Source organism: Neoarius graeffei, chromosome 7 (assembly GCF_027579695.1).
Source record: "Neoarius graeffei isolate fNeoGra1 chromosome 7, fNeoGra1.pri, whole genome shotgun sequence".
Taxonomy (NCBI): Eukaryota; Metazoa; Chordata; class Actinopteri; order Siluriformes; family Ariidae; genus Neoarius; species Neoarius graeffei.
In genome coordinates, this window is record NC_083575.1 from 100070192 (window position 1) to 100097779 (window position 27588).

A 27588-nucleotide genomic window follows, 5' to 3' on the forward strand; every position below is an offset into this window, starting at 1 on the left:
GAATCCACAACACAGGCTGAGACAACCACACAGAAAATAACAGCAGAATCCTCTAGATTAACAACTACATTAGCTCCAAGCACTACAAGGGAAGCATCAATAGTGACAAAGGAAATGCCATCAACAACAACAGCAGAATCAGTGGCATTTATGAGTACTCAGTTCCAAAGCACTACACCTGAAGCATTACAAACTAGAGAGGAGAGCACATCAGTGATACCTACATCTGTATTAACAGTTATGGCACTGACAACTGAATTGCCCACAACCATTTTATCCAGAACACAGGCCACAACAATCGTAGAAACAACAACAGTAGAATCAATGACTACAGAATCAACTCAAATAACACTGACCTTAGCTCCAAGCACTTCAACTGAATCAAAAAGTACAGAGGAAACTCAACCAACTATACCAATAACTCTGCCACAAACTACAACAAAAATAATGGACGCAAGCACTATCCTTCAGTCCACATCACAGTCTACAACAACAATGGAACAAACAACAGCACAATCAGTCACATCTATAAATATACTGATTCCAAGCACTAAGCTTGAACCATTAACAACTACAGAGGGGACATCAACAACTTTAATAACAACTGTACCAAAAGCAGAAGCAACCACGATCACCGAATCCACAACACAAGCAACAACAACCACAGAACCAACACCAACAGAATCCACAACAGCAGAATCAACTGGATTAATAACCACCATAGCTTCAAACACAAATGAGCAAACTCCATCAACTACACCTACAACTATTCCACCAACTACAAGTTTACTATTGAATGTGACCCCTACCACAGAATCCACATCAGCAGAATCAACAACAGCAGAATCAGCTGGATTAACAATTACCTTAACTCTAAGCACAACTGAAGCACCAACTACAAAGAAAACTCTATCAAATATGCCCACAACTGTGCCACAAACTACAGCAGAATCAACTGGATTAACAAGTAACTTAGCTCCAAGCAGCACAACTGAAACATCAACAACTACCGAGGAAACTCCTTCAACTCCACTTACAACTGTGCCCCCTACTACAAGTGGAAACATGAAAGTGACCACTACTTCTGAATCCACAATGGAAATTGCAACGACCATAGAGACAACACCAGCAGAATCAATGACAGCAGAATCAACCCAATTGACAGTAGCTCCAAGCACTTCAACTGAATCAAAAAGTACAGAGGAAAGTCAACTAACTATACCAATAACTGTGCCACAATCTACAAGTAAAACAATGGAAACAAGCCCTATCCTTCAATCCACATCACAGGCTACAACAATGATGGAACAAACAACAGCACAATCAGCCACATCTATGAATATACTGATTCCAAGCACTAAGATTGAACCATTAACAGCTACAGAGGGGACACCTACAACTATAATAACAACTGTACCAAAAACAGAAGCAACCACGATCACTGAATCCACAACACAGGCAAGAACAACCACAGAATCAACACCAACAGAATCCACAACAGCAGAATCAACTGGATTAATAACCACCATAGCTTCAAACACAAATGAGCAAACTACATCAGCTACACTTACAACTATTCCACCAACTACAACTTTAGTATTGAATTTGACCCCTACCACAGAATCCACATCAGCAGAATCAACAACAGCAGAATCAGCTGGATTAACAATTACCTTAACTTTAAGCACAACTGAAGCACCAACTACAAAGAAAACTCTATCAAATATGCCCACAACTGTGCAACAAACTACAGCAGAATCAACTGGATTAACAAGTAACTTAGCTCCAAGCAGCACAACTGAAACATCAACAACTACCGAGGAAACTCCTTCAACTCCACTTACAACTGTGCCCCCTACTACAAGTGGAAACATGAAAGTGACCACTACTTCTGAATCCACAATGGAAATTGCAACGACCATAGAGACAACACCAGCAGAATCAATGACAGCAGAATCAACCCAATTGACAGTGACCCTAGCTCCAAGCACTTCAACTGAATCAAAAAGTACAGAGGAAAGTCAACTAACTATACCAATAACTGTGCCACAATCTACAAGTAAAACAATGGAAACAAGCCCTATCCTTCAATCCACATCACAGGCTACAACAATGATGGAACAAACAACAGCACAATCAGCCACATCTATAAATATACTGATTCCAAGCACTAAGATTGAACCATTAACAGCTACAGAGGGGACACCAACAACTATAATAACTGTACCAACAACAGAAGCAACCATGATCACTGAATCCACAACACAGGCAACAACAACCACAGAATCAACACCAACAGAATCCACAACCGCAGAATCAACTGGATTAATAACCACCATAGCTTCAAACACAAATGAGCAAATTACATCAGCTACACCTACAACTATTCCACCAACTGCAACTTTAGTATTGAATGTGACCCCTACCACTGAATCCACATCAGCAGAATCAACAACAGCAGAATCAGCTGGATTAACATTTACCTTAACTTTAAGCACAACTGAAGCACCAACTACAGAGAAAACTCCATCAACTACACCCACAACTGTGCCACAGACTGCAGCAGAATCAACTGGATTAACAAGTAATTTAACTCCAAGCATCACAACTGAAACATCAACAACTGCCGAGGAAACTCCTTCAACTCCACTTACAACTGTGCCCCCTACTACAAGTGGAAACATGAAAGTGACCACTACTTCTGAATCCACAATGGACATTGGAATAACCACGGATACAACACCAGCAGAATCAATGACAGCAGAATCAACTCAATTAACAGTGACCTTAGTTCCAAGCATTTCAACTGAATCAAAAAGTACAGAGGAAAGTCAACTAACTATACCGATAACTGTGCCACAATCTACAACTAAAACAATGGAAGCAAGCCCTATCCTTCAATCCACATCACAGGCTACAACAATGATGGAACAAACAACAGCACAATCAGCCACATCTATAAATATACTGATTCCAAGCACTAAGCTTGAACCATTAACAACTACAGAGGGGACACCAACAACTATAATAACTGTACCAACAACAGAAGCAACCATGATCACTGAATCCACAACACAGGCAACAACAACCACAGAATCATCACCAACAGAATCCACAACAGCAGAATCAACTGGATTAATAACCACCATAGCTTCAAACACAAATGAGCAAACTACATCAGCTACACCTACAACTATTCCACCAACTACAACTTTACTATTGAATGTGATCCCTACCACAGAATCCACATCAGCAGAATCAACAACAGCAGAATCAGCTGGATTAACAATTACCTTAACTCTAAGCACAAATGAAGCACCAACTACAAAGAAAACTCCATCAACTACACCCACAACTGTGCCACAAGCTGGAGCAGAATCAACTGGATTAACAAGTAACTTAGCTCCAAGCAGCACAACTGAAACATCAACAACTACTGAGGAAACTCCTTCAACTCCACTTACAACTGTGCCCCCTACTACAAGTGGAAACATGAAAGTGACCACTATTTCTGAATCCACAATGGATGTTGGAACAACCATGGACACAACACCAGCAGAATCAAATACAGCAGAATCAACTCAATTAACAGTGACCTTAGCTCCAAGCACTACAACTGAATCAAAAAGTACAGGCGAAACTCAACGAACTGTACTGATAACTATGTCACAAACTACAGCAAAAAATATGGAAGCAAGCACTGTGCTTCAATCCACACCACAGCCTACAACAACCACAGAATCAACACCAACAGAATCCACAACAGCAGCATCAACTGGATTAATAACGACCATAGCTTTAAACACAAATGAGGAAACTCTATCAACTACACCTACAACTGTGCCACCAACTACAACTCTAATATTGAATATGACCCCTACTCCTGAATCCACATCAGCAGAATCAACAGCAGAATCAACTGGATTAACAAGTACCTTAGCTCCAAGTACCACAAATGAATCATCAATAACTACAGAGGAAACTCCTTCAACTCCACTTACAACTGTGTCCCCTACTATAAATAGAAAAATGACAGTCACCACTACTACTGAATCCACAATGAAGGTTGTAACAACCACAGAGACATCAACAGCTGAAGCAACACCAGCAGTATCATCATCTACAAAGGAATCCCCGTCACCTGATCCCACAATTCCACCAAAAACTCCAACTCAAACAATGGAAGCAACCACTACAACTGAATCCACATCACAGGCTACAACATCTATGAAACAAACAACGGCACAATCAGCCACATCTATAAATATACTGATTCCGAGCACTAAGCTTGAAGCATCATCAACTATAGAGGGGACACCAACAACTAAAGTAACTTCTGTACCAACAACAGAAGCAACCACTATCACTGAATTCACAACAGAGACTAGAACAACCACAGAATCAACACCAACAGATTCCACAACAGCAGAATCAACTGGATTAATAACCACCATAGCTTCAAACACAAATGAGGAAACTCCATCAACTACACCTACAACTACACCACCAACTACAACTTTACTATTGAATGTGACCCCTACCACTGAATCCACATCAGCAGAATCAACAACAGCAGAATCAACTGGATTAACAATTACCTTAACTCCAAGCACAACTGAAGCACCAACTACAAAGAAAACTCCATCAACTACACCCACAACTGTGCCACAAACTACAACAGAATCAACAGGATTAACAAGTAACTTAGCTTCAAGCAGCACAACTGAAGCATCAACAACTACAGAGCAAACTCCTTCAACTCCATTTACAACTGTGCCCCCTACTACAAGTCGAAAAATGAAAACAACCACTACTACTGAATTCACAATGGAGGTTACAACAACCACAGAGCCATCAACAGCCAAAGCAACACCAGCAGTATCAACATCTACAAAGGAATCCCCATCACCTGGTCCTACATTTCCACCAAAAACTCCAACTCGAACAATGGAAACAACCACTACAACTGAATCCACATCACAGGCTACAACATCTATGAAACAAACAACAGCACAATCAGCCACATCTATAAATATTCTGATTCCAAGCACTAAGCTTGAAGCATCAACAACTACAGTGGGGACACCAACAACTAAAGTAACTTCTGTACCAACAACAGAAGCAACCACTATCACTGAATCCACAACACAGGCTAGAACAACTACAGAATCAACACGATCGACAACAGCAGAATCAACTGGATTAATAACCACCATAGCTTCAAACACAACTGAGGAAACTCCATCCACTACACCTACAACTGTACCACCAACTACAACTTTAATATTGGATGTGACCCCTACCACTGAATCCACATCAGTAGAATCAATAATAGCAGAATCAACTGGATTAACAATTACCTTCGCTCTAAGCACAACTACAATTAAAGGACCAACTACAGAGAAAACTACATCAACTACACCTACAACTGTGCCACAAACTACAGCAGAATCACTTGCATTAACAAGAACCTTACCTCCAAGCACCACAACTGAAGCATCCATAATTACAGAGGAAACTCCTTCAACTGCACTTACAACTTTGTCCCCTACTGCAAGTCAAAAAATGAAAGTGACCTTGACTACTGAATCGACAATGGAGGTTGGAACAACCACAGAGCCAAGAACAGCAGAAGCAACACCAGCAGCATCAATATCTCCAAAGAAAACTCCATCACCTGGACCTACAACTCTGCCAAAAACAATGACTCGAATAATGGAAGCAATCACTACAACAGAATTCACTACACAGGCTACTGTAACTCCACCACCAACTACAACACTGACAATGGAACTGAGTACTATGACTGAATCCACAACACAGGCTACAATAACCACAAAACCAGCAAAAGCAGAGTCAAATATATTAAGAACCAACATAGTACCAAGAATCACAACTGAATCGCAAACAACTACAAAGCAATCTCCATCAACTACACTTACAACTGTGACACAAACTACAATTCAGACAATGGAAGCAACCACTAAACCTGATTTAACAAGACATCCTCTAATACCCACAGAATCACCAACAGGAGAATCAACTGCATCTACAATTATTCTGGTTATAAGCACTACACCTGAAGCTTTAACAAATACAGAGGAAAACCAAACTACACCTACAATCGTATCAAAAAAAGAAGTGACCACTACAGTTGATTCTACACGAGCTACAATAACAACAGAACCAACAACAACAGAATCAACTATATTAACAACCACCATAGCACCAATGACCACAAATAAAGTATCAACAACTACAGAGAAAACTCCATCAACTACAACTGTACTACCAAATAAAATAATAACAGTAGAAGTGAACACTACCACTGAGTCCACAACACAAGCTGCAACAACATCAGAAAGAGCAATTACAGGAACAAAAGAAGAGAACAGTAAGTCTGAATACACAACAGAATCAACTGAATCAACTGAAAAATCAATTGAATTAACAACCACTATAGTTCCAAGCACAACTGAAGAAACTCCATCAACTACACATTCAACTGAACCATCAACTACAACACTGGCAATAGAAGGGACCACTATCACTGAATACACAACACAGGCTACAACATCCACAGAACCAACAACAACAAAAATGGAATCAACTAGTTTAATGACCACGACAGCTACAACCACTATAACTGTAGTACCAGCAACTTCAGAGAAAACTCCATCAAATACACCTACAACTGTACCACCAACTAAAACACTAGAAGTGTTCACCACCACTGAATCCATAACACAGACTCTAACAGCAGCAGGTAGAACAATTACAACAGAACAAGTGACCAGTAAGACAGAATTCATGACAGAATCAACTGCAGCCACAACTACTCCTACCACCAGCACTGTAATTGAAGAACACACAACTACAAAAAAACCTCCAACAATTCCGCCTTCACTTTTAACACCAAACACAAAACAATCCAGTACCACAGAATCCACAAAACAGGCTACAACAACCACAGAATTAACACTATCAGAAACAACTACTCCAGCCCCCAGCATTGAAGCTAAAGAACAAACAACTACTAAAGAAACACCAACAACCACAGTGACCACTATATTCACAAGACAGCCTACACAAACCACACAACCAAAAGATTCAACTGTACCAGAAACTATTTCCACTCCAACCACCACAATGGAAGTACCAACAGCTACAGAGGAAACTCCAACAAATACACCTACAATTGTAACACTAATGACAACACCAACAACCACAAAAGCTCAGAGAACATATATAACTGTACCTGTACCATCAGCAATTATAATGACAGGAACAAAAATAAACACTATTACTGAGCCCACAACAGCAGTACCAACTACATCTACAATTAGTAAAGCTCTGAGCACTACAACTGAAGCACCAACAACTAGACCTTCAACTCCACCAATGACCAGATCTGTATCTACAGCCACTCTTGAGCACACATGGACAACAAAAACAACAACAGCAGAATCAACTGAATCTGAAATTATTCTGCTACCAAGGACTACAACTGAAGCACCAATAACTACAGAGGGGGCACTAACAGCTACACTTGCAAATGTAACATCACCAACACAAGCAAAAACAGTTTCTTCAACTCTATCCCCTTCAATAGAAACACTAACAACTACAACTTTACCGTCATTTACAAAACTGACATGGGAACATCCCTCTAGCTCTAAATCTTCAACACAGAGTGCAACACTCACTGAAACAACAAAAGCAAAAACAACATCAATAAATACTCTAGCTCCAAACACAACAACTGAATCACCAACAATTACAGAGGAAACACCATCTACACCAACAACTCTACCACTAATAACTAAAAAATCAACACCTGAAGTAAGTGTTGCTACTATGTCCACAACATATCATACAGCAACCACAGAAACAACAACTGCATCTACAACCACTCTGGCTCCAAAGATTACAACTGAAGCATCTACAACTACAGTGGATACTCTAAAAACTACACCCACATACATAGCACAAAGAACTCTAACATCAAAAACAGAATTGACTACTGCAATTTCATCCTCTGCTCACCCAGTTGCACTATCAACGATATATTCAAATGTTTCACAAACTTCTGTAACTTCAAGTATTTCAAGTGAAACAGTAAATGCAGAATCTACTTTTTCACCTTTTACAGTAGATCAAGGTAATAGAAATTTAACATCAAATACAACACATATAATGCTAACTACTACAGGTTTCAGCTCCACAACATTGGTGCCAGCAACTCCAGTGCCAACTCTATCAACTACACCTATATCACCAGCATCTACAACACCCAAGGAAGATTTGACCATTGCCACTGGTTCCACACAACGGCCTTTCACAATTGCTAGACATTCAAATACATCTGCTTTGCTAAATTCACTAATTAAAAGCACTACAGTTGGTGAAATAACTCTAACAAATTCACCTATTACTGAAATAAGTACAATGGAAGCAAATGCAGCTGAGAACACTGCAATTTCAACCACAACTGTAACTACATTAACTGAAGCTGCCACTTCAACCAATACATCAACAGCAGAATCAACAATCTATATGGGTTCTCCCATCCTTACAACTTATACAATACCTCTCTCCATAAAGTATGTTCAATTTTTATATAACTATATAAATAAAGAAGGAAATATTCAAATTGAAGTCTGAAAGAAAACATAATCTACATTATGCTTGATCTCTTCAGAGCTGTGGTTCAAACCAGGATGATGTTCAACTCTTCCACTCCCATTCCCAGTGAGACCTTGGTCCAAAACGCAATCACAGCTCTGTTGAGTTCTCAACTCACAAACATCAGTGATTCAATAAAAGTCCTGAACTTCACCTATGAGAGTAGGTTTTGTTTACTAACTTGTTGTGGACACAAAATACAACTGTTCACTTCATTGACCCATCCATATGAAATGTACATTTTTTTTAGGCATTCTAAAAGGAATTTGCTTTATTCCCTAGAAATTTCAGACAGTTCTTATGCAGTCATCTTCACATTCAGCCTCAGTAACATCAGTATGCCAGAGAAACCTGACCTCAGCAACAACATTGACACCCAAGTGCAGAGTTCCATTAATAATGCTGTGGGTATAAATATTTTTATGAAAATAAGCAGAATATATTATTCTGATCAAAACTGTTTCAGTACACTATATTGTAAAACCATATAACATTACCAAGACAAACCAAATTTGTGGAATTCATCCTTAAAAAATCATATGTATTTTGGTTACAGTACACTGTATAAATTTCTGTTGGATGTAAGCAAGACATTTGCCAACTTTATTAAACACATACACAATGGCACGAATGTTAAGTTGCTCATTTTAAAACATCTAAAAACACAATATTACATCTCTAAAAACTTATATAATACAATAATAATAATAATAATAATAATAATAATAATAATAATAATAATAACCTATTGTCATTGAAACAGCTAAACACACTTTTGAATGAACCTGGGCAAGACCGATTTGAACCAAAGTCTTCTAACTTCACGTAAGTTCAAGAGAGCAGTGATTTATGCTCTGAGAAAACTTATTGTCACTGTTCTGATTTCAAGTAGAGTTTTCTGATGTTCTAAGCAGGAATACAGGAAAACAGATTGAAGGTTACATGCAGTACAGTTTCCAAGATGGAGACACTAATGCACTGATCAGCTTCCTCAATAAGCTCCAGAAAGAAAGCGGTACACTGCATTACATCATTGTGCCTTTTGATTGGTCTTATACTGTTGATTGAACTAGAATGCATGTTTTATTAATTTCACCTGACACAAAAGTTGCTTTTTTAAAGCATTTTCTAGGACCATTTCTCCATCAACTTCAAGAGACCTGATGGTGACTTCTGCAGCTGCTCCAATAGTACAGTAAGATCTAATGTGTATGTAATGGAGAAATAGTTTTTCATCCTAAATTTTAAAAGTTATTCAACAAAATGTTTTTTCCTTGTAGATCTGGTTCAGCTGTGATTGAGATCACACTGGTGTTCAACTCCTTTAGTCCCACTCCCAGTGAGAGTTCGGTCCTCAGTGCCATCACATCTCTGTTGAGATTCACAAATCTCAGCGATTCACTTAGTGTGCTGAACTTCACCTATGAGAGTATGGTTTTTATCCATCACACTTTACAGTAACAAAGGTTGACATTATTTTCCCATCCATATGAGAGCTAAACTGTTCTACTGGACATTTTGTTTATCTCTACAGGTATTTCAAACACCTCCTATGCAGTCATCTTCACAATCAACATCAACAACATCAGCATGCCAGAGAACCCTGAACTCAGGAATGACACGTACACCCAAGTGGAGAACTCCATCAATAATGCGGTGAGTGTACAGATACAATGTACTTTGTATTTGCTGTAGGAGCATGCTACTTTGGCACAAGAACTTGACTGTATAGTCTTTATTCTGAAAGCATATAACAATAAAGCTGACGTGAGGCGACCATGTGCATAACAAGGCATACTCTTCTGATCAGACGTTGATTCAGCATGAAATGTCATGAAACCTTGTTATATAACAGTGTAGCCAACCTTGAGCACTTCTTTCAAGTGAGGCATACAGATACCCCCACTCCAGCAGAGCTTAGGTCTGCCCTTTGGTCCCCATTAACTGGGGTGAGTCTGATAGAGCTCTAGCAGGAGCCAAGCAATGGATATCCATGAAATGTGCCAAAATCACCTAAACTGGTGATATGATAAAATGTTAAAATCACTTCAAATGGGTGATACTTGATGTGGAGGAGCAGTGATTCTACTCCAAACTTTGTCCACCAACTGAGATCCTGTTTCACTAGCATAGACTGGTATGGTGACTGTCACAATGCTGCTGCTGGTTTTATCTGTTGATCAATCTCACACAATCTTGTTCCATGACTTGTCAATAATATCTCAATTCCATTAAAAGTCACAAGGGGCAATGTGTCTCCCCTCACCCACAGGAAGCACGAGACCTTTTTCAAGGACAAAAGCAATGGACTCAGACTTGGAGAAAAATAGTTTTATTCCAGCTACTGCACACTTAGCCAAATGTTCAAAGAATTTTCACTGATCCTCTTTTAATGGTTAGATTAGATTAGCTTAGATTAGATAAAACTTTATTGATCCCTTTGGGAGGGTTCCCTCAGGGAAATTAAGATTCCAGCACCATCATTACAGATAAACAGAGAAAAGAAATAGAGAAAACTTCTAGACAAATTAAAATAAATTAAGTATTTACATATACAAATATAAAAGAATAAGATATGGGGAAGAGAGGAGGGGGAAGGGGGGAAGAAGTGGGGTTAGGGTAAGTGTGTGTGTGTGGGGGGGAAGCAGGAAAGATATTGCACTTAATATTGCACATTATATTGCACATTGTCCGGTATTGCTTATTGTTAGGCTAGGCTACTGCTCCGTCCTCTGTCCTCCTGTTACTTCTCCTCCCCCCCCCCAGAGAGGAGTTGTACAGTCTGATGGCGTGAGGGACAAAGGAGTTTTGGAGTCTGTTCGTCCTGCACTTGGGAAGGAGCATTCTGTCACTGAACAGGCTCCTCTGGTTGCTGATGACGGTGTGCAGAGGGTGTCTGGCATCGTCCATGATATTCAATAATTTGTCCATAGACCTCTTTTCTGCCACCGTCACCAGAGAGTCCAGCTTCATGCCGACCACAGAGCCAGCCCGCCTGATCAGTTTGTCCAGGCTGGATGTGTCCTTGGATGCGCTGCCCCCCCAGCACACCACGGTGTAAAACAGGACACTGGCGACCACAGACTGATAGAACATCCACAGGAGTTTCCTGTAGATGTTAAAGGACCGCAGCCTCCTAAGGAAGTATAGCCTGCTCTGTCCCTTCCTGTACAAGTGATTGGTGTTGCAAGTCCAGTCCAGCTTGGTGTCCAGCCACAGCCTGAGGTACTTGTAGGAATCCACAGCCTTCACCTCGACTCCCTCGATCAGAACTGGTAGTGACCTTGGTCTGGACCTCCCAAAGTCAATGACCAGCTCCTTGGTCTTTGAGGTGTTGAGCTGCAGATGGTTCCTGTTGCACCACACAGCAAAGTCCCTCACCAGGCTCTTATACTCCTCCTGTCTGTCGTCACCGATACACCCAACGATGGCTGTGTCATCGGCAAACTTCTGAATGTGACACAGCTCTGAGTTGTAGCAGAAGTCTGCGGTGTATAGGGTGAAGAGAAGAGGGGCCAGCACCATGCCCTGGGGTGCTCTGGTGCTGCTAATTACAGTGTCAGATGTGATGTCCTTCAGCCTGACGTACTGCGGCCTGTCAGTGAGGTAGCTGGAGATCCAGGTGACCAGGCAGGGGTCCACTTGCATCCTGTTCAGTTTGTTCTGAAGCAATAGGGGCTGGATGGTGTTGAAGGCACTCGAGAAGTCCAAGAAGAGGATCCTCACTGTGCCATTTCCCTGATCCAGATGCGAGTAGGCTCGGTGTAGCAGGTAGAGGATGGCGTCTTCCATACCAACACCTGCCCGGTACTCAAACTGCAGACAGTCCTGGGCATGTTGTACCTGGGGTCTGAGGAGGCTGAGGAAGAGCCACTCAAACATCTTCATCAGATGTGAAGTGAGTGCCACCGGTCGGGAGTCGTTCAGCTCGCTGGGCTGATTCTTTTTGGGAACTGGAACGATACATGGTGTCTTCCAGAGGGTTGGCACTCTCCCCAGCTGCAGGACGAGGTTGAAGATGCATTGGAGTGGTTCATCCAGTTCAGCAGTGCAGGTCTTTAGTAGTCGTGGACACACCTTGTCCAGCCTGCTGCTTTCCTGGGGTGAAGCTTCCTCAGTTGACCTCTGACCTGGTCTGCAGTAATGCATGGAGGAGTCTGTGTTGAGGTGGGGGAGGAGGGGGCTGCTGTGATGACTGGGGGGAGGTGTGTTGAGGGAAGAAGGAGAGATGGCTGCAGTGAGGGAGAGGGTGGGGGGGACGTGGGCTGGTTGAACCGATTGAAGAAGTCATTCAACTCGTTCGCCCTCTCCACTGTCCCCTCAATGACTCTGGTCTTTGTATTGTGGCCTGTGATGGTTTTCACACCTTCCCAGACCTCCCTCATGCTGTTCTCCTTCAGCTTCTGCTCCACCTTTCTCCTGTAGCTGTCCTTAGCTTCCCTCATGCAGCGTTTCACCTCCTGCTGTGCTGCTTACATCACCTCCCTATCCCTGCTCCTGAAGGTGGCTTTCTTCCTGTTGAGGACAGCTTTGACTTCCTGTGTTACCCATGGCTTGTTATTAGGGTAACACCATACAGTCTTAGCGGGGGAGACCACGTCTGCACAGAAGTTGACGTAATCTGTCAGACAGTGTGTCAGCCCCTCTATCTCCTCACAGTGTGGGCTAAGCAGCACATCCCAGTCCGTGATGTCATAGCAGTCCCTGAGGGCATCTTCCATTTCAGGGGACCACCTCCTGATGGAGCTAGTTGTTGCAGCCTGCCTTTGAACCAGGGGGGTGTACTTCAGCTGTAGATGAACCAGGTTGTGGTCAGACTTCCCTAGTGGGGGGAGGGGTGTGGCTCTGTATGCATCCCTCACATTAGCATACAGCAAGTCAATTGTCCTGTTGTTCCTTGTTGGACAATCCACAGCCTGGTAAAAAGCAGCCAAAGTAGAGTACAACGTAGCATGATTAAAGTCCCCAGAAATGATCATAAATACCTCAGGGTGCTGTGTCTGCAGCCTTGCTGTGACAGAGTGAATCCTCTCACATGCAGTGACTGCGTCTGCCCTCGGAGGGATGTAAACACAGATGGTGATCACGTGACTGAACTCCCTCGGCAGATAATATGGCCGCAGGCTAACAGCTAGCAGCTCCAAGTCTGGGCAACATAAAACTGTCTTTACGGAGATATGTCCCGGGTTACACCAGCGGTTGTTAACATAAATGATGAGTCCCCCACCTTTGCTTTTCCCACATGCTTTAGTGTCTCTGTTGGCTCTCACAGCAGTGAATCCCTGCAGGTCCACGTTAGCATCTGGTACAAGGTGTATTAGCCATGTCTCCATAAAGATAAATAAGCTGCTCTCCCGATAAATCCGCTGGTTGTTCAGAGCGGATAGCTTGTCGACTTTATTCGGCAGCGAGTTCACATTCCCCATGACAATGGAGGGAATGGATAGTTTGTAGTGCCGCTGGTTGTCCACTAGCCTAGCCTTTAGCTTAGCTCTGGCTTTGCAGCCCCTGGGTTTCCTCTTCAGCTCGGCCAGGATGGGGTGTCGTATCCCGGCTCGTCCCATTGTTTTCAGGGCCAGCAGCTCCTCTCTCAAATAAGTGAGAAAACTGGCTCCTGGTTGCGTGTTACAGTTAAATATATCCATGTTATATAAGTAAAACACGCTATGTCTTTGTAAGAAGAGCAAAAACCTTCTCAAGGCTGCATGAAAAGCTCTTCTCGAGGTGGGAATTGAAGACCTCATGAACAGAGGACTCTGCCAGATGTTCCCAGTTCACCCTGTCTGCACGCTTGGGTTTATCAGGTCTGTCTGGCAGCCTCCCCTGCTGTCTGATACAACTCATCACCAGGTGGTGATCAGTTGACAGCTCTGCTCCTCTCTTCACCCAAGTGTCCAAGACATACAGCTGCACATCTGATGATATAACCACAAAATCAATCATCGATCTTTGGCCTAAGGTGTTATGGTATCAGGTACACTTATGAACCACGTTATGCTTGAATATGGTGTTTGTTATGGCCAATCCATGATGATCACAGAAGTCCAACCACAAAACACTACTGGGGATTTGATCAAGCAGGCCATTCCTCCCAATCAGCCCCCTCCAGGTTTTTCCATCATTGCCCATGAGTGTTGAAGTCCCCAAGAGAACTACGGAGTTCCCAGTCAGCATCCTTTCCAGAACACCAGCCAGCGACTCCAAGAAGGCCAAATAGTCTGCACTGCTGTTTGGTGCATAAGCACAAATAACAGTCATATTTTTCCTCTCAGCAACTTGCAGTTGCATGGAGGTGACCCTTTCATTCTCTGGAGAAATCTCCAACCTAGTGGTACTCAGTTGGGAGCTCATGATTATCCCCACACCACCCTGGCACCTCTCACCCTGGGCAAGACCAGAAAAAGAGAGTGTCCACCCCCTCTCCAGGTGTTTGGTTCCAGAACTGGTCCTACACATGGAGGTGAGCCCAACTATATCTAGTTGGTACTGCTCCACCTCCCACACCCACTCAAGTTCCTTCCCTGCCAGAGAGGCAACATTCCACATCCCAATAACTAGTCTGCACTGCTGAGGATCAGTATGCCCAGGGTCCCACCTTTGCCTGCCACCTGGCTCACAATGCACCTGACCCTGGTGCCTGTCTAGGCAGGTGGTGAGCCCACATGGCCAAGTCAAGTCAAATTTACTTGTATTGCACTTTTAACAAATAGACATTGTCACAAAGCAGCTTTACAAAAAGACTTAAAACATGAGCTAATTTTATCTCTAATTTATCCCCAATTTATCCCTGATGAGCAGGCCTGTGGCAAAGGTGGCAAAGAAAATCTCCCTCAGATGACATGAGAAAGAAACCTCGAGAGGAACCTGACTCACAAGGGAACCCATCCTCATTTGGGTGATAACAGACAGCGTGATGATAAATAACTCGCCTCTATAACTGTGTCCTTTAGGGTCACAAAGTATAACTGTGAAAACAGGAAAATCATTATACCTTTAACATGAAGACTCTTTTGTTGAAGTTATGAACTGTTCATTGATGGAAACTTGAGTGCAAACTGTTCATGACAACTGCATTCTGAAAGTTAGCAAGTCAACTGTAGTCCTCAGACATAAATGTATTACTGTAAGTGTCCATATGGGGCCATCCTCCAGAGGAGCAATGCAATGAGACTCCAGCCAGACATAGGGCATCAGGATGGATCAGGCAGATCCGAGGAGCAGAAGAGGTCAGCATCTTATTGGTGTCTCAGGATCAACATGTAACTCAGAGGGACAAATGGGGGGGAGGAGAAAACAGGTTATGAGGAATGCCCAATGTCACCTAATGAGCAAGAACAGGATACATTTTGCACTGAGTGCAGGGAAGGACTCTGGCAAAACTAACTATGACAGCATAAAAAGGGGAAAACCAGAAGGTAACACAGACATGCGGGCATCCTGGAAAATAAAGCATCCAGCCACTACACCATCAACAAACCCAAGTGAGCGAGTGAGTGGGGGGATGACAGCATCCATACATCCCAGTTTACCAAAACACTCTATGCCTGAGGACCCTCCAGATCTACTCCTTTCCCTCATGAACACTATTCACAAAAGGCTTGACTAAACAGATATGTTTTCAGCCTAGACTTCAACACTGTGACTGTGTCTGATTCCCAAACACTACTTGGAAGGCTGTTCCATAACTGTGGGGCTTTGTAAGAAAAGGCTCTGCCCCCTGATGTAGCCTTCACTATACGAGGTACCAGCAGATAGCCTACACCTTTTGATCTAAGTAGGCGCGGTGGGTCATAAAGAACCAGCAGTTCACTAAGGTATTGTGGTGCGAGACCATTCAGTGCTTTAAAAGTCAATAGTAGTATTTTATAAACAATATGAAATTTGATTGGAAGCCAATGCAGTGTGGATAAGACAGGGGTGATGTGATCATATTTTCTAGTTCTAGTAAGGACTCTTGCTGCTGCATTTTGAACTAACTGGAGCTTGTTTATGCACTTATTGGAACATCCAGACAGTAAGGCATTACAATCATCCAACCTAGAGGTAACAAAAGCATGAACTAGTTTTTCTGCATCATGTAGTGACATTATATTTTTTATCTTAGTAATATTTCTGAGATGAAAGAAAGCTATCCTGGTAATGTTACTGATGTGAATTTCAAATGAAAGACTGGAGTCAATGATCACACGAGGTCTTTTACTGCTGCATGTGAAAAAAAAAAACAGAAAGGCTGTCCAGGGTTACTGTGTAAACAGAAAACCTACTTCTAGCTGCATGGGGTCCTCGTACAAGTACTTGTGTTTTGTCACAGTTAAACAGAAGGAAGTTCATATCCATCCAGTGTCTAATATCCTTTACACATTCCTCAATTCTATTAAGCTGGTGTCTCTCATATGGCTTTGCAGGAACAAAGGCTGTGTTTCATCAGCATAACGGTGGAAACTAATACCATGTTTACAAATAATGTCACCCAGCGGTAACATATATAAAGGAAAAAGCAGTGGGCCTAAGACAGAACCTTGTGGAACTCCAAATTTCACCTCAGTATGTCTAGAAAAATCACCATTTACATCAACAAACTGATAGTGATCAGTTAAATAAGACCAGAGCCAGGAGAGGGCCATTTCCTTAACTCCCATAACATTTTCTAGTCTATCCAGGAGAATGGAATGATCAATGGTGTCAAAAACTGCACTAAGGTCAGGCAATACAAGCAGGGAGACAGCCCTGATCAGATGCCAAAAGTAGGTCATTTGCGACTTTAACCAGTGTTGTTTCTGTACTATGATGAGGTCTAAATTCTGACTGATACATTTCATGGATGTTATTCCTATGTAGAAATGAGCATAACTGCTGTGCTACAGCTTTTCCTTGGATCATGGAGACAAAGGGGAGGTTTGATATTGGCCTATAAATCGACAGCTGACAGGGGTCAAGGCCAGGTTTTTTAATCAGGGGTTTGATAACTGTTAGCTTAAAGGATTTAGGTACATAGCCAATTCTGTGGGAAGAATTGATTATTTTTAGAAGCTGTTCAATTGCTTCTGGTATGATCAGTTTGAAGAACGGTGTAGGTAAAGGATCTGGTATACAAGTTGAAGATTTTGATCTGAAGATTAATGAAATGAGTTTGATTTCTCTAAGGGGAGTAAAACATTCTAGTTGCTGATCTGGTTATATTGTTAACAACAGGGTTATTTAAATTGTGTGGCCTTAAATAGTAGTTTGAAAATTTTTTGGATATTTTTAATTTTATAATTGAAAAAATTAATGAAATCGTTGCGACTACATATTGCAGGTGTGCATGTGTCTATAGGGGTATGATCCCCAGTTAATTTTGTGAAAGTATTAAATAGGAATCTAGGATTCTCCACTCAACCAAAGGAAATCTCATCTCTCATCTCATTATCTCTAGCCGTTCTACAGGGTCGCAGGCAAGCTGGAGCCTATCCCAGCTGACTACGGGCGAAAGTCGGGGTACACCCTGGACAAGTCGCCAGGTCATCACAGGGCTGACACATAGACACAGACAACCATTCACACTCACATTCACACCTACGGTCAATTTAGAGTCACCAGTTAACCTAACCTGCATGTCTTTGGACTGTGGGGGAAACCGGAGCACCCAGAGGAAACCCACGCGGACACGGGGAGAACATGCAAACTTCGCACAGAAAGGCTCTCGCCGGCCATGGGGTTCGAACCCGGACCTTCTTGCTGTGAGGCGACAGCGCTAACCACTACACCACCGTGCCGCCCCCAAAGGAAGTTTGACACCTTTTTCAAGGACAAAAGCAATGGACTCAGCTTTCGAATAATTGAATTTTATCCCAGCTACTGCACACTTAATCAAATGTCCAAGGAATTTTCATTGGTCCTCTCTTAATGGTGCCAAGAGAACTTCATTTGCAAATAACCAGGATGTGAACTCTAGTACGATATAAAGGACACCAATCCAACCTCATCTGCATCTGGATGTCCTGTCCAAAAAACAACAAACATGAGTGGAAAATAATACAAGCCCTTCATGGAGTTCAATATCTGCCTTAAACCATTTTGGCTTAACACCAAGAAAGCAGACATAACTCTCCTCTCACTGCATTCATACAGAGACTGGATCATAAAGTAGTGCCACAAATACTCCATACTCCTGCAGTGCCTCTTACACCAAATGCTGCAGCACACCCTCATAGGGTTTCTCTAAATACAAAAAAGCACATGTAGATTGGATAAGCATGCACCCATGACATATCACTAAAAATAGGGAACATCATTAAAATCAGTTTTAAATGCAAGAGTATTTCCATTATCACATTTCGAAACCATGTTCATCAAGAATCATTGGGGAAATTTTCCACTTTTGCTCAACACATTGAAAACTTACTGTACACACAAATGCTAAATCTGGAAAATATACAAGTGTAAAATTTGAATTGTCACTTCATTTGTTGTACAAAACTAAAAATATTTACATTCTCCAGCTAAACAAACTTCTCAATGCACCTGGTGAATTACCATTTGCACCCAAGACCTCCAATTTCACGTAAGTTGAAAGTAGCATTGATTTCAGTTTTGAGAATGCTTCCTCTACTGCTTACTACACAGTTATAGATACTGTATGAACGCCATCGACATTTTTGCTTTTCTAAACAGAAGTACAGGAAAACAGATTGAAGGTGACATGGAATACAGCTTCCAATATGGAGATGGTAATGTACCAATGGCTTTTCTCCGTGAGCTCCAGAACCATAGTGGTAAGCTATGCTGCAAAATTGTGTTTTCAGATTGTTGGGTTTTTGTTGAGTTAGCATGAATGGATGTTTTATTGAATTTCCCTTTTAAGAAAACTTGTTTTCTTGCAGGTTATTTTACATCCATTCCTTCATCAACTGCAAGAGTTCCAATGTTGTCTTCTGTAGTGACTCCAATAATGAAGTAAGATCATTTCAGGCCTTTTTAAGAAAATGGAGAATTCATTCATCATTCTGGATTAAAATAAATAAATAAATAAATAAATAAATAATAATAATTTGTGTATTCAGATCTGGTTCAGCTGTGGTTCAGATTAGACTGGTGTTCAACTCCTTTACTCCCAGTCCCAGTGAGAGTTTGGTCCTCAGTACCATCACATCTCTGCTGAGTTCTCAATTCACAAATCTCAGTGATTCACTAAGTGTGCTGAACTTCACCTATGAGAGTATGCTTTTTTTCATCCATCACACTTTAGTTTTAATATTATTTTCCCATCCGTATGAGATCTAACCTGTTCTATTTGACATTTTGTTTATTCAACAGGTATTTCAGACGCCTCCTATGCAGTCATCTTCACAATCAACATCAACAACATTAGCATGCCAGAGAACCCTGAACTCAGGAATGACACGTACACCCAAGTGGAGAACTCCATCAATAATGCGGTGAGTGTACAGATACAATGTACTTTGTATTTGCTGTAGGAGCATGCTACTTTGGCACAAGAACTTGATTGTATAGTCTTTATTCTGAAAGCATATAACAATAAAGCTGACATGAGGCGACCATGTGCATAACAAGGCATACTCTTCTGATCAGACGTTGATTCAGCATGAAATGTCATGAAACCCTGTTATATAACAGTGTAGTCAACCTTGAGCACTTCTTTCAAGTGAGGCATACAGATTCCCCCACTCCAGCAGAGCTTAGGTCTGCCCTTTGGTCTCCATTAACTGGGGTGTGTCTGATAGAGCTCTAGCAGGGGCCAAGCAATGGATATCCATGAAATGTGCTAAAATCAATTCAACTGGTGATACTTGATGTGGAGGAGCAGTGATTCTACTCCAAGCTTTGTCCACCAACCGAGATCCTGCTTCACTAGCATAGACTGGTACAGTGACTGTCACAATGCTGCTGCTGGTTTTATTTGTTTATCAATCTCACGCAATCTTGTTCCGTGACCTATCAATCATATCACAATTCCACTAAATGTCACAAGGGGCAATGTCTCTCCTTTCACCCCAAGGAAACATGGCACCTTTTTCAAGGACAAAAGCAATGGACTCAGCTTTCGAATAATTGAATTTTATCCCAGCTACTGCACACTTAATCAAATGTCCAAGAAATTTTCATTGGTCCTCTTTTAATGGTGCCAAGAGAACATCGTTTGCAAATAACCAGGAAGTGAACTCTAGTACGATATAAAGGACACCAATCCAACCTCATCTGCATCTGGATGTCCTGTCCAAAAAACAACAAACATGAGTGGAAAATAATACAAGCCTTTCATGGAGTTCAATATCTGCCTTAAACCATTTTGGCTTAACACCAAGAAAGCAGACATAACTCTCCTCTCACTGCATTCATACAGAGACTGGATCATAAAGTAGTGCCACAAATACTCCATACTCCTGCAGTGCCTCTTACACCAAATGCTGCAGCACACCCTCATAGGGGTCTCTACATACAAAAAATACAAACAAACAAAAAAACAACAAAACATATGTAGATTGGATAAGCATGCACCCATATCACTAAAAATTGGGAACATCATTAAAATCAGTTTAAAATGCAAGGGTGTTTCCCTTATCAAATTTCGAAACCATGTTCATCAAGAATCATTGGGGAAATTTTCCACTTTTGCTCAACACATTGAAAACTTACTGTACACACAAATGCTAAATCTGGAAAATCTACAAGTGTAGAATTTGAATCGTCACATCATTTGTTGTACAAAACTAAAAATATTTACATTCTCCAGCTAAACAAACTTCTCAATGCACCTGGTGAATTACCATTTGCACCCAAGACCTCCAATTTCACGTAAGTTGAAAGTAGCATTGATTTCAGTTTTGAGAATGCTTCCTCTACTGCTTACTACACAGTTATAGATACTGTATGAACGCCATCGACATTTTTGCTTTTCTAAACAGAAGTACAGGAAAACAGATTGAAGGTGACATGGAATACAGCTTCCAATATGGAGATGGTAATGTACCAATGGCTTTTCTCCGTGAGCTCCAGAACCATAGTGGTAAGCTATGCTGCAAAATTGTGTTTTCAGATTGTTGGGTTTTTGTTGAGTTAGCATGAATGGATGTTTTATTGAATTTCCCTTTTAAGAAAACTTGTTTTCTTCCAGGTTATTTTACATCCATTCCTTCATCAACTGCAACAATTCCAATGTTGTCTTCTGCAGTGACTCCAATAATGAAGTAAGACCATTTCAGGCCTTTTTAAGAAAACAGATAATTCATTCATCATTCTGGATTAAAATAAATAAATAAATAAATAAATAAATAAATAATAATAATAATTTGTGTATTCAGATCTGGTTCAGCTGTGGTTCAGATTAGACTGGTGTTCAACTCCTTTACTCCCAGTCCCAGTGAGAGTTTGGTCCTCAGTGCCATCACATCTCTGCTGAGTTCTCAATTCACAAATCTCAGTGATTCACTAAGTGTGCTGAACTTCACCTATGAGAGTATGCTTTTTTTCATCCATCACACTTTAGTTTTAATATTATTTTCCCATCCGTATGAGATCTAACCTGTTCTATTGGACATTTTGTTTATTCCACAGGTATTTCAGACACCTCCTATGCAGTCATTTTCACAATCAACATCAACAACATCAGCATGCCAGAGAACCCTGAACTCAGGAATGACACGTACACCCAAGTGGAGAACTCCATCAATAATGCGGTGAGTGTACAGATACAATGTACTTTGTATTTGCTGTAGGAGCATGCTACTTTGGCACAAGAACTTGATTGTATAGTCTTTATTCTGAAAGCATATAACAATAAAGCTGACGTGAGGCGACCATGTGCATAACAAGGCATACTCTTCTGATCAGATGTTGATTCAGCATGAAATGTCATGAAACCCTGCTATATAACAGTGTAGTCAACCTTGAGCACTTCTTTCAAGTGTGGCATACAGATACCCCCACTCCAGCAGAGCTTAGGTCTGCCCTTTGGTCTCCATTAACTGGGGTGTGTCTGATAGAGCTCTAGCAGGGGCCAAGCAGTGGATATCCATAAAATGTGCTAAAATCAATTCAACTGGTGATACTTGATGTGGAGGAGCAGTGATTCTACTCCAAGCTTTGTCCACCAACCGAGATCCTGCTTCACTAGCATAGACTGGTACAGTGACTGTCACAATGCTGCTGCTGGTTTTATTTGTTTATCAATCTCACGCAATCTTGTTCCATGACCTATCAATCATATCGCAATTCCACTAAATGTCACAAGGGACAATGTCTCTCCCTTCACCCGAAGGAAGCATGGCACCTTTTTCAAGGACAAAAGCAATGGACTCAGCTTTCGAATAATTGAATTTTATCCCAGCTACTGCACACTTAATCAACTGTACAAGGAATTTTCATTGGTCCTCTTTTAATGGTGCCAAGAGAACATCGTTTGCAAATAACCAGGATGTGAACTCTAGTACGATATAAAGGACACCAATCCAACCTCATCTGCATCTGGATGTCCTGTCCAAAAAACAACAAACATGAGTGGAAAATAATACAAGCCCTTCATGGAGTTCAATATCTGCTTTAAACCATTTTGGCTTAACACCAAGAAAGCAGACATAACTCTCCTCTCACTGCATTCATACAGAGACTGGATCATAAAGTAGTGCCACAAATACTCCATACTCCTGCAGTGCCTCTTACACCAAATGCTGCAGCACACCCTCATAGGGTTCTCTACATACAAAAAAAACCAAACAAACAAAAAAACAACAAAACATATGTAGATTGGATAAGCATGCACCCATATCACTAAAAATTGGGAACATCATTAAAATCAGTTTTTAATGCAAGGGTGTTTCCGTTATCAAATTTCGAAACCATGTTCATCAAGAATCATTGGGGAAATTTTCCACTCTTGCTCAACACATTGAAAACTTATTGTACACACAAATGCTAAATCTGGAAAATCTACAAGTGTAGAATTTGAATCGTCACATCATTTGTTGTACAAAACTAAAAATATTTACATTCTCCAGCTAAACAAACTTCTCAATGCACCTGGTGAATTACCATTTGCACCCAAGACCTCCAATTTCACGTAAGTTGAAAGTAGCATTGATTTCAGTTTTGAGAATGCTTCCTCTACTGCTTACTACACAGTTATAGATACTGTATGAACGCCATCGACATGTTTGCTTTTCTAAACAGAAGTACAGGAAAACAGATTGAAGGTGACATGGAATACATCTTCCAATATGGAGATGGTAATGTACCAATGGCTTTTCTCCGTGAGCTCCAGAACCATAGTGGTAAGCTATGCTGCAAAATTGTGTTTTCAGATTGTTGGGTTTTTGTTGAGTTAGCATGAATGGATGTTTTATTGAATTTCCCTTTTAAGAAAACTTGTTTTCTTCCAGGTTATTTTACATCCATTCCTTCATCAACTGCAACAGTTCCAATGTTGCCTTCTGCAGTGACTCCAATAATGAAGTAAGACCATTTCAGGCCTTTTAAGAAAACAGATAATTCATTCATCATTCTGGATTAAAATAAATAAATTAATAATAATAATAATAATAATAATAATAATAATAATAATAATAATAATAATAATTTGTGTATTCAGATCTGGTTCAGCTGTGGTTCAGATTCGACTGGTGTTCAACTCCTTTACTCCCAGTCCCAGTGAGAGTTTGGTCCTCAGTACCATCACATCTCTGCTGAGTTCTCAATTCACAAATCTCAGTGATTCACTAAGTGTGCTGAACTTCACCTATGAGAGTATGCTTTTTTTCATCCATCACACTTTAGTATTAATATTATTTTCCCATCCGTTTGAGATCTAACCTGTTCTATTGGACATTTTGTTTATTCCACAGGTATTTCAGACACCTCCTATGCAGTCATCTTCACAATCAACATCAACAACATCAGCATGCCAGAGAACCCTGAACTCAGGAATGACACGTACACCCAAGTGGAGAACTCCATCAATAATGCGGTGAGTATACAGATACAATGTACTTTGTATTTGCTGTAGGAGCATGCTACTTTGGCACAAGAACTTGATTGTATAGTCTTTATTCTGAAAGCATATAACAATAAAGCTGATGTGAGGCGACCATGTGCATAACAAGGCATACTCTTCTGATCAGACGTTGATTCAGCATGAAATGTCATGAAACCCTGCTATATAACAGTGTAGCCAACCTTGAGCACTTCTTTCAAGTGTGGCATACAGATACCCCCACTCCAGCAGAGCTTAGGTCTGCCCTTTGGTCTCCATTAACTCGGATGTGTCTGATAGAGCTCTAGCAGGGGCCAAGCAATGGATATCCATGAAATGTGCTAAAATCAATTCAACTGGTGATACTTGATGTGGAGGAGCAGTGATTCTACTCCAAGCTTTGTCCACCAACCGAGATCCTGCTTCACTAGCATAGACTGGTACAGTGACTGTCACAATGCTGCTGCTGGTTTTATTTGTTTATCAATCTCACGCAATCTTGTTCCATGACCTATCAATCATATCGCAATTCCACTAAATGTCACAAGGGACAATGTCTCTCCCTTCACCCGAAGGAAGCATGGCACCTTTTTCAAGGACAAAAGCAATGGACTCAGCTTTCGAATAATTGAATTTTATCCGAGCTACTGCACACTTAATCAAATGTCCAAGGAATTTTCATTGGTCCTCTTTTAATGGTGCCAAGAGAACATCGTTTGCAAATAACCAGGATGTGAACTCTAGTACGATATAAAGGACACCAATCCAACCTCATCTGCATCTGGATGTCCTGTCCAAAAAACAACAAACATGAGTGGAAAATAATACAAGCCCTTCATGGAGTTCAATATCTGCCTTAAACCATTTTGGCTTAACACCAAGAAAGCAGACATAACTCTCCTCTCACTGCATTCATACAGAGACTGGATCATAAAGTAGTGCCACAAATACTCCATACTCCTGCAGTGCCTCTTACACCAAATGCTGTAGCACACCCTCATAGGGTTTCTCTAAATACAAAAAAGCACATGTAGATTGGATAAGCATGCAACCATGACATATCACTAAAAATAGGGAACATCATTAAAATCAGTTTTAAATGCAAGAGTATTTCCATTATCACATTTCGAAACCATGTTCATCAAGAATCATTGGGGAAATTTTCCACTCTTGCTCAACACATTGAAAACTTACTGTACACACAAATGCTAAATCTGGAAAATCTACAAGTGTAGAATTTGAATCGTCACATCATTTGTTGTACAAAACTAAAAATATTTACATTCTCCAGCTAAACAAACTTCTCAATGCACCTGGTGAATTACCATTTGCACCCAAGACCTCCAATTTCACGTAAGTTGAAAGTAGCATTGATTTCAGTTTTGAGAATGCTTCCTCTACTGCTTACTACACAGTTATAGATACTGTATGAACGCCATCGACATTTTTGCTTTTCTAAACAGAAGTACAGGAAAACAGATTGAAGGTGACATGGAATACAGCTTCCAATATGGAGATGGTAATGTACCAATGGCTTTTCTCCGTGAGCTCCAGAACCATAGTGGTAAGCTATGCTGCAAAATTGTGTTTTCAGATTGTTGGGTTTTTGTTGAGTTAGCATGAATGGATGTTTTATTGAATTTCCCTTTTAAGAAAACTTGTTTTCTTCCAGGTTATTTTACATCCATTCCTTCATCAACTGCAACAGTTCCAATGTTGTCTTCTGCAGTGACTCCAATAATGAAGTAAGACCATTTCAGGCCTTTTTAAGAAAACAGATAATTCATTCATCATTCTGGATTAAAATAAATAAATAAATAAATAATAATAATAATAATAATAATAATAATAATAATAATAATTTGTGTATTCAGATCTGGTTCAGCTGTGGTTCAGATTAGACTGGTGTTCAACTCCTTTACTCCCAGTCCCAGTGAGAGTTTGGTCCTCAGTACCATCACATCTCTGCTGAGTTCTCAATTCACAAATCTCAGTGATTCACTAAGTGTGCTGAACTTCACCTATGAGAGTATGCTTTTTTTCATCCATCACACTTTAGTTTTAATATTATTTTCCCATCCGTATGAGATCTAACCTGTTCTATTGGACATTTTGTTTATTCCACAGGTATTTCAGACGCCTCCTATGCAGTCATCTTCACAATCAACATCAACAACATCAGCATGCCAGAGAACCCTGAACTCAGGAATGACACGTACACCCAAGTGGAGAACTCCATCAATAATGCGGTGAGTGTACAGATACAATGTACTTTGTATTTGCTGTAGGAGCATGCTACTTTGGCACAAGAACTTGATTGTATAGTCTTTATTCTGAAAGCATATAACAATAAAGCTGACGTGAGGCGACCATGTGCATAACAAGGCATACTCTTCTGATCAGATGTTGATTCAGCATGAAATGTCATGAAACCCTGCTATATAACAGTGTAGTCAACCTTGAGCACTTCTTTCAAGTGTGGCATACAGATACCCCCACTCCAGCAGAGCTTAGGTCTGCCCTTTGGTCTCCATTAACTGGGGTGTGTCTGATAGAGCTCTAGCAGGGGCCAAGCAATGGATATCCATGAAATGTGCTAAAATCAATTCTACTGGTGATACTTGATGTGGAGGAGCAGTGATTCTACTCCAAGCTTTGTCCACCAACCGAGATCCTGCTTCACTAGCATAGACTGGTACAGTGACTGTCACAATGCTGCTGCTGGTTTTATTTGTTTATCAATCTCACGCAATCTTGTTCCATGACCTATCAATCATATCGCAATTCCACTAAATGTCACAAGGGACAATGTCTCTCCCTTCACCCGAAGGAAGCATGGCACCTTTTTCAAGGACAAAAGCAATGGACTCAGCTTTCGAATAATTGAATTTTATCCCAGCTACTGCACACTTAATCAACTGTACAAGGAATTTTCATTG

General features: G+C 40.9%; 2 protein-coding genes across 2 annotated transcripts in view; both read left to right on the forward strand.

Annotated features, from left to right (window-relative positions):
• The first annotated feature begins 447 nt into the window (after positions 1–447).
• LOC132888960 (mucin-2-like) lies at positions 448–5387 on the forward strand. The gene is made up of 2 exons (XM_060925042.1): positions 448–5151; positions 5373–5387. The coding sequence occupies exons 1-2, from the start codon at positions 448–450 to the stop codon at positions 5385–5387; spliced, it is 4719 nt and encodes a 1572-aa protein (XP_060781025.1).
• The window catches only part of wu:fc34e06 (mucin-2), a 67984-nt gene continuing 45488 nt past the window's right edge, over positions 5093–27588 (forward strand). The window contains exons 1-28 of the mRNA XM_060926666.1: positions 5093–8603; positions 8702–8847; positions 8968–9089; positions 9449–9510; positions 9600–9700; positions 9808–9880; positions 9966–10114; positions 10220–10341; positions 19167–19228; positions 19339–19439; positions 19548–19620; positions 19728–19882; positions 19981–20102; positions 21419–21480; positions 21591–21691; positions 21800–21872; positions 21987–22141; positions 22240–22361; positions 23679–23740; positions 23851–23951; positions 24060–24132; positions 24269–24423; positions 24522–24643; positions 25941–26002; positions 26113–26213; positions 26322–26394; positions 26524–26678; positions 26777–26898. Of these exons, the coding sequence (XP_060782649.1) occupies positions 5566–8603; positions 8702–8847; positions 8968–9089; positions 9449–9510; positions 9600–9700; positions 9808–9880; positions 9966–10114; positions 10220–10341; positions 19167–19228; positions 19339–19439; positions 19548–19620; positions 19728–19882; positions 19981–20102; positions 21419–21480; positions 21591–21691; positions 21800–21872; positions 21987–22141; positions 22240–22361; positions 23679–23740; positions 23851–23951; positions 24060–24132; positions 24269–24423; positions 24522–24643; positions 25941–26002; positions 26113–26213; positions 26322–26394; positions 26524–26678; positions 26777–26898 (5865 nt within the window). The 5' untranslated portion in view covers positions 5093–5565. The remainder of the gene's footprint in view (positions 8604–8701; positions 8848–8967; positions 9090–9448; positions 9511–9599; positions 9701–9807; positions 9881–9965; positions 10115–10219; positions 10342–19166; positions 19229–19338; positions 19440–19547; positions 19621–19727; positions 19883–19980; positions 20103–21418; positions 21481–21590; positions 21692–21799; positions 21873–21986; positions 22142–22239; positions 22362–23678; positions 23741–23850; positions 23952–24059; positions 24133–24268; positions 24424–24521; positions 24644–25940; positions 26003–26112; positions 26214–26321; positions 26395–26523; positions 26679–26776; positions 26899–27588) is intronic.

Bases quoted from the DNA above. Each gene is read 5' to 3' on its own strand.
- LOC132888960 (XM_060925042.1), top strand. From the start codon at position 448: ATGGACGCAAGCACTATCCTTCAGTCCACATCACAGTCTACAACAACA.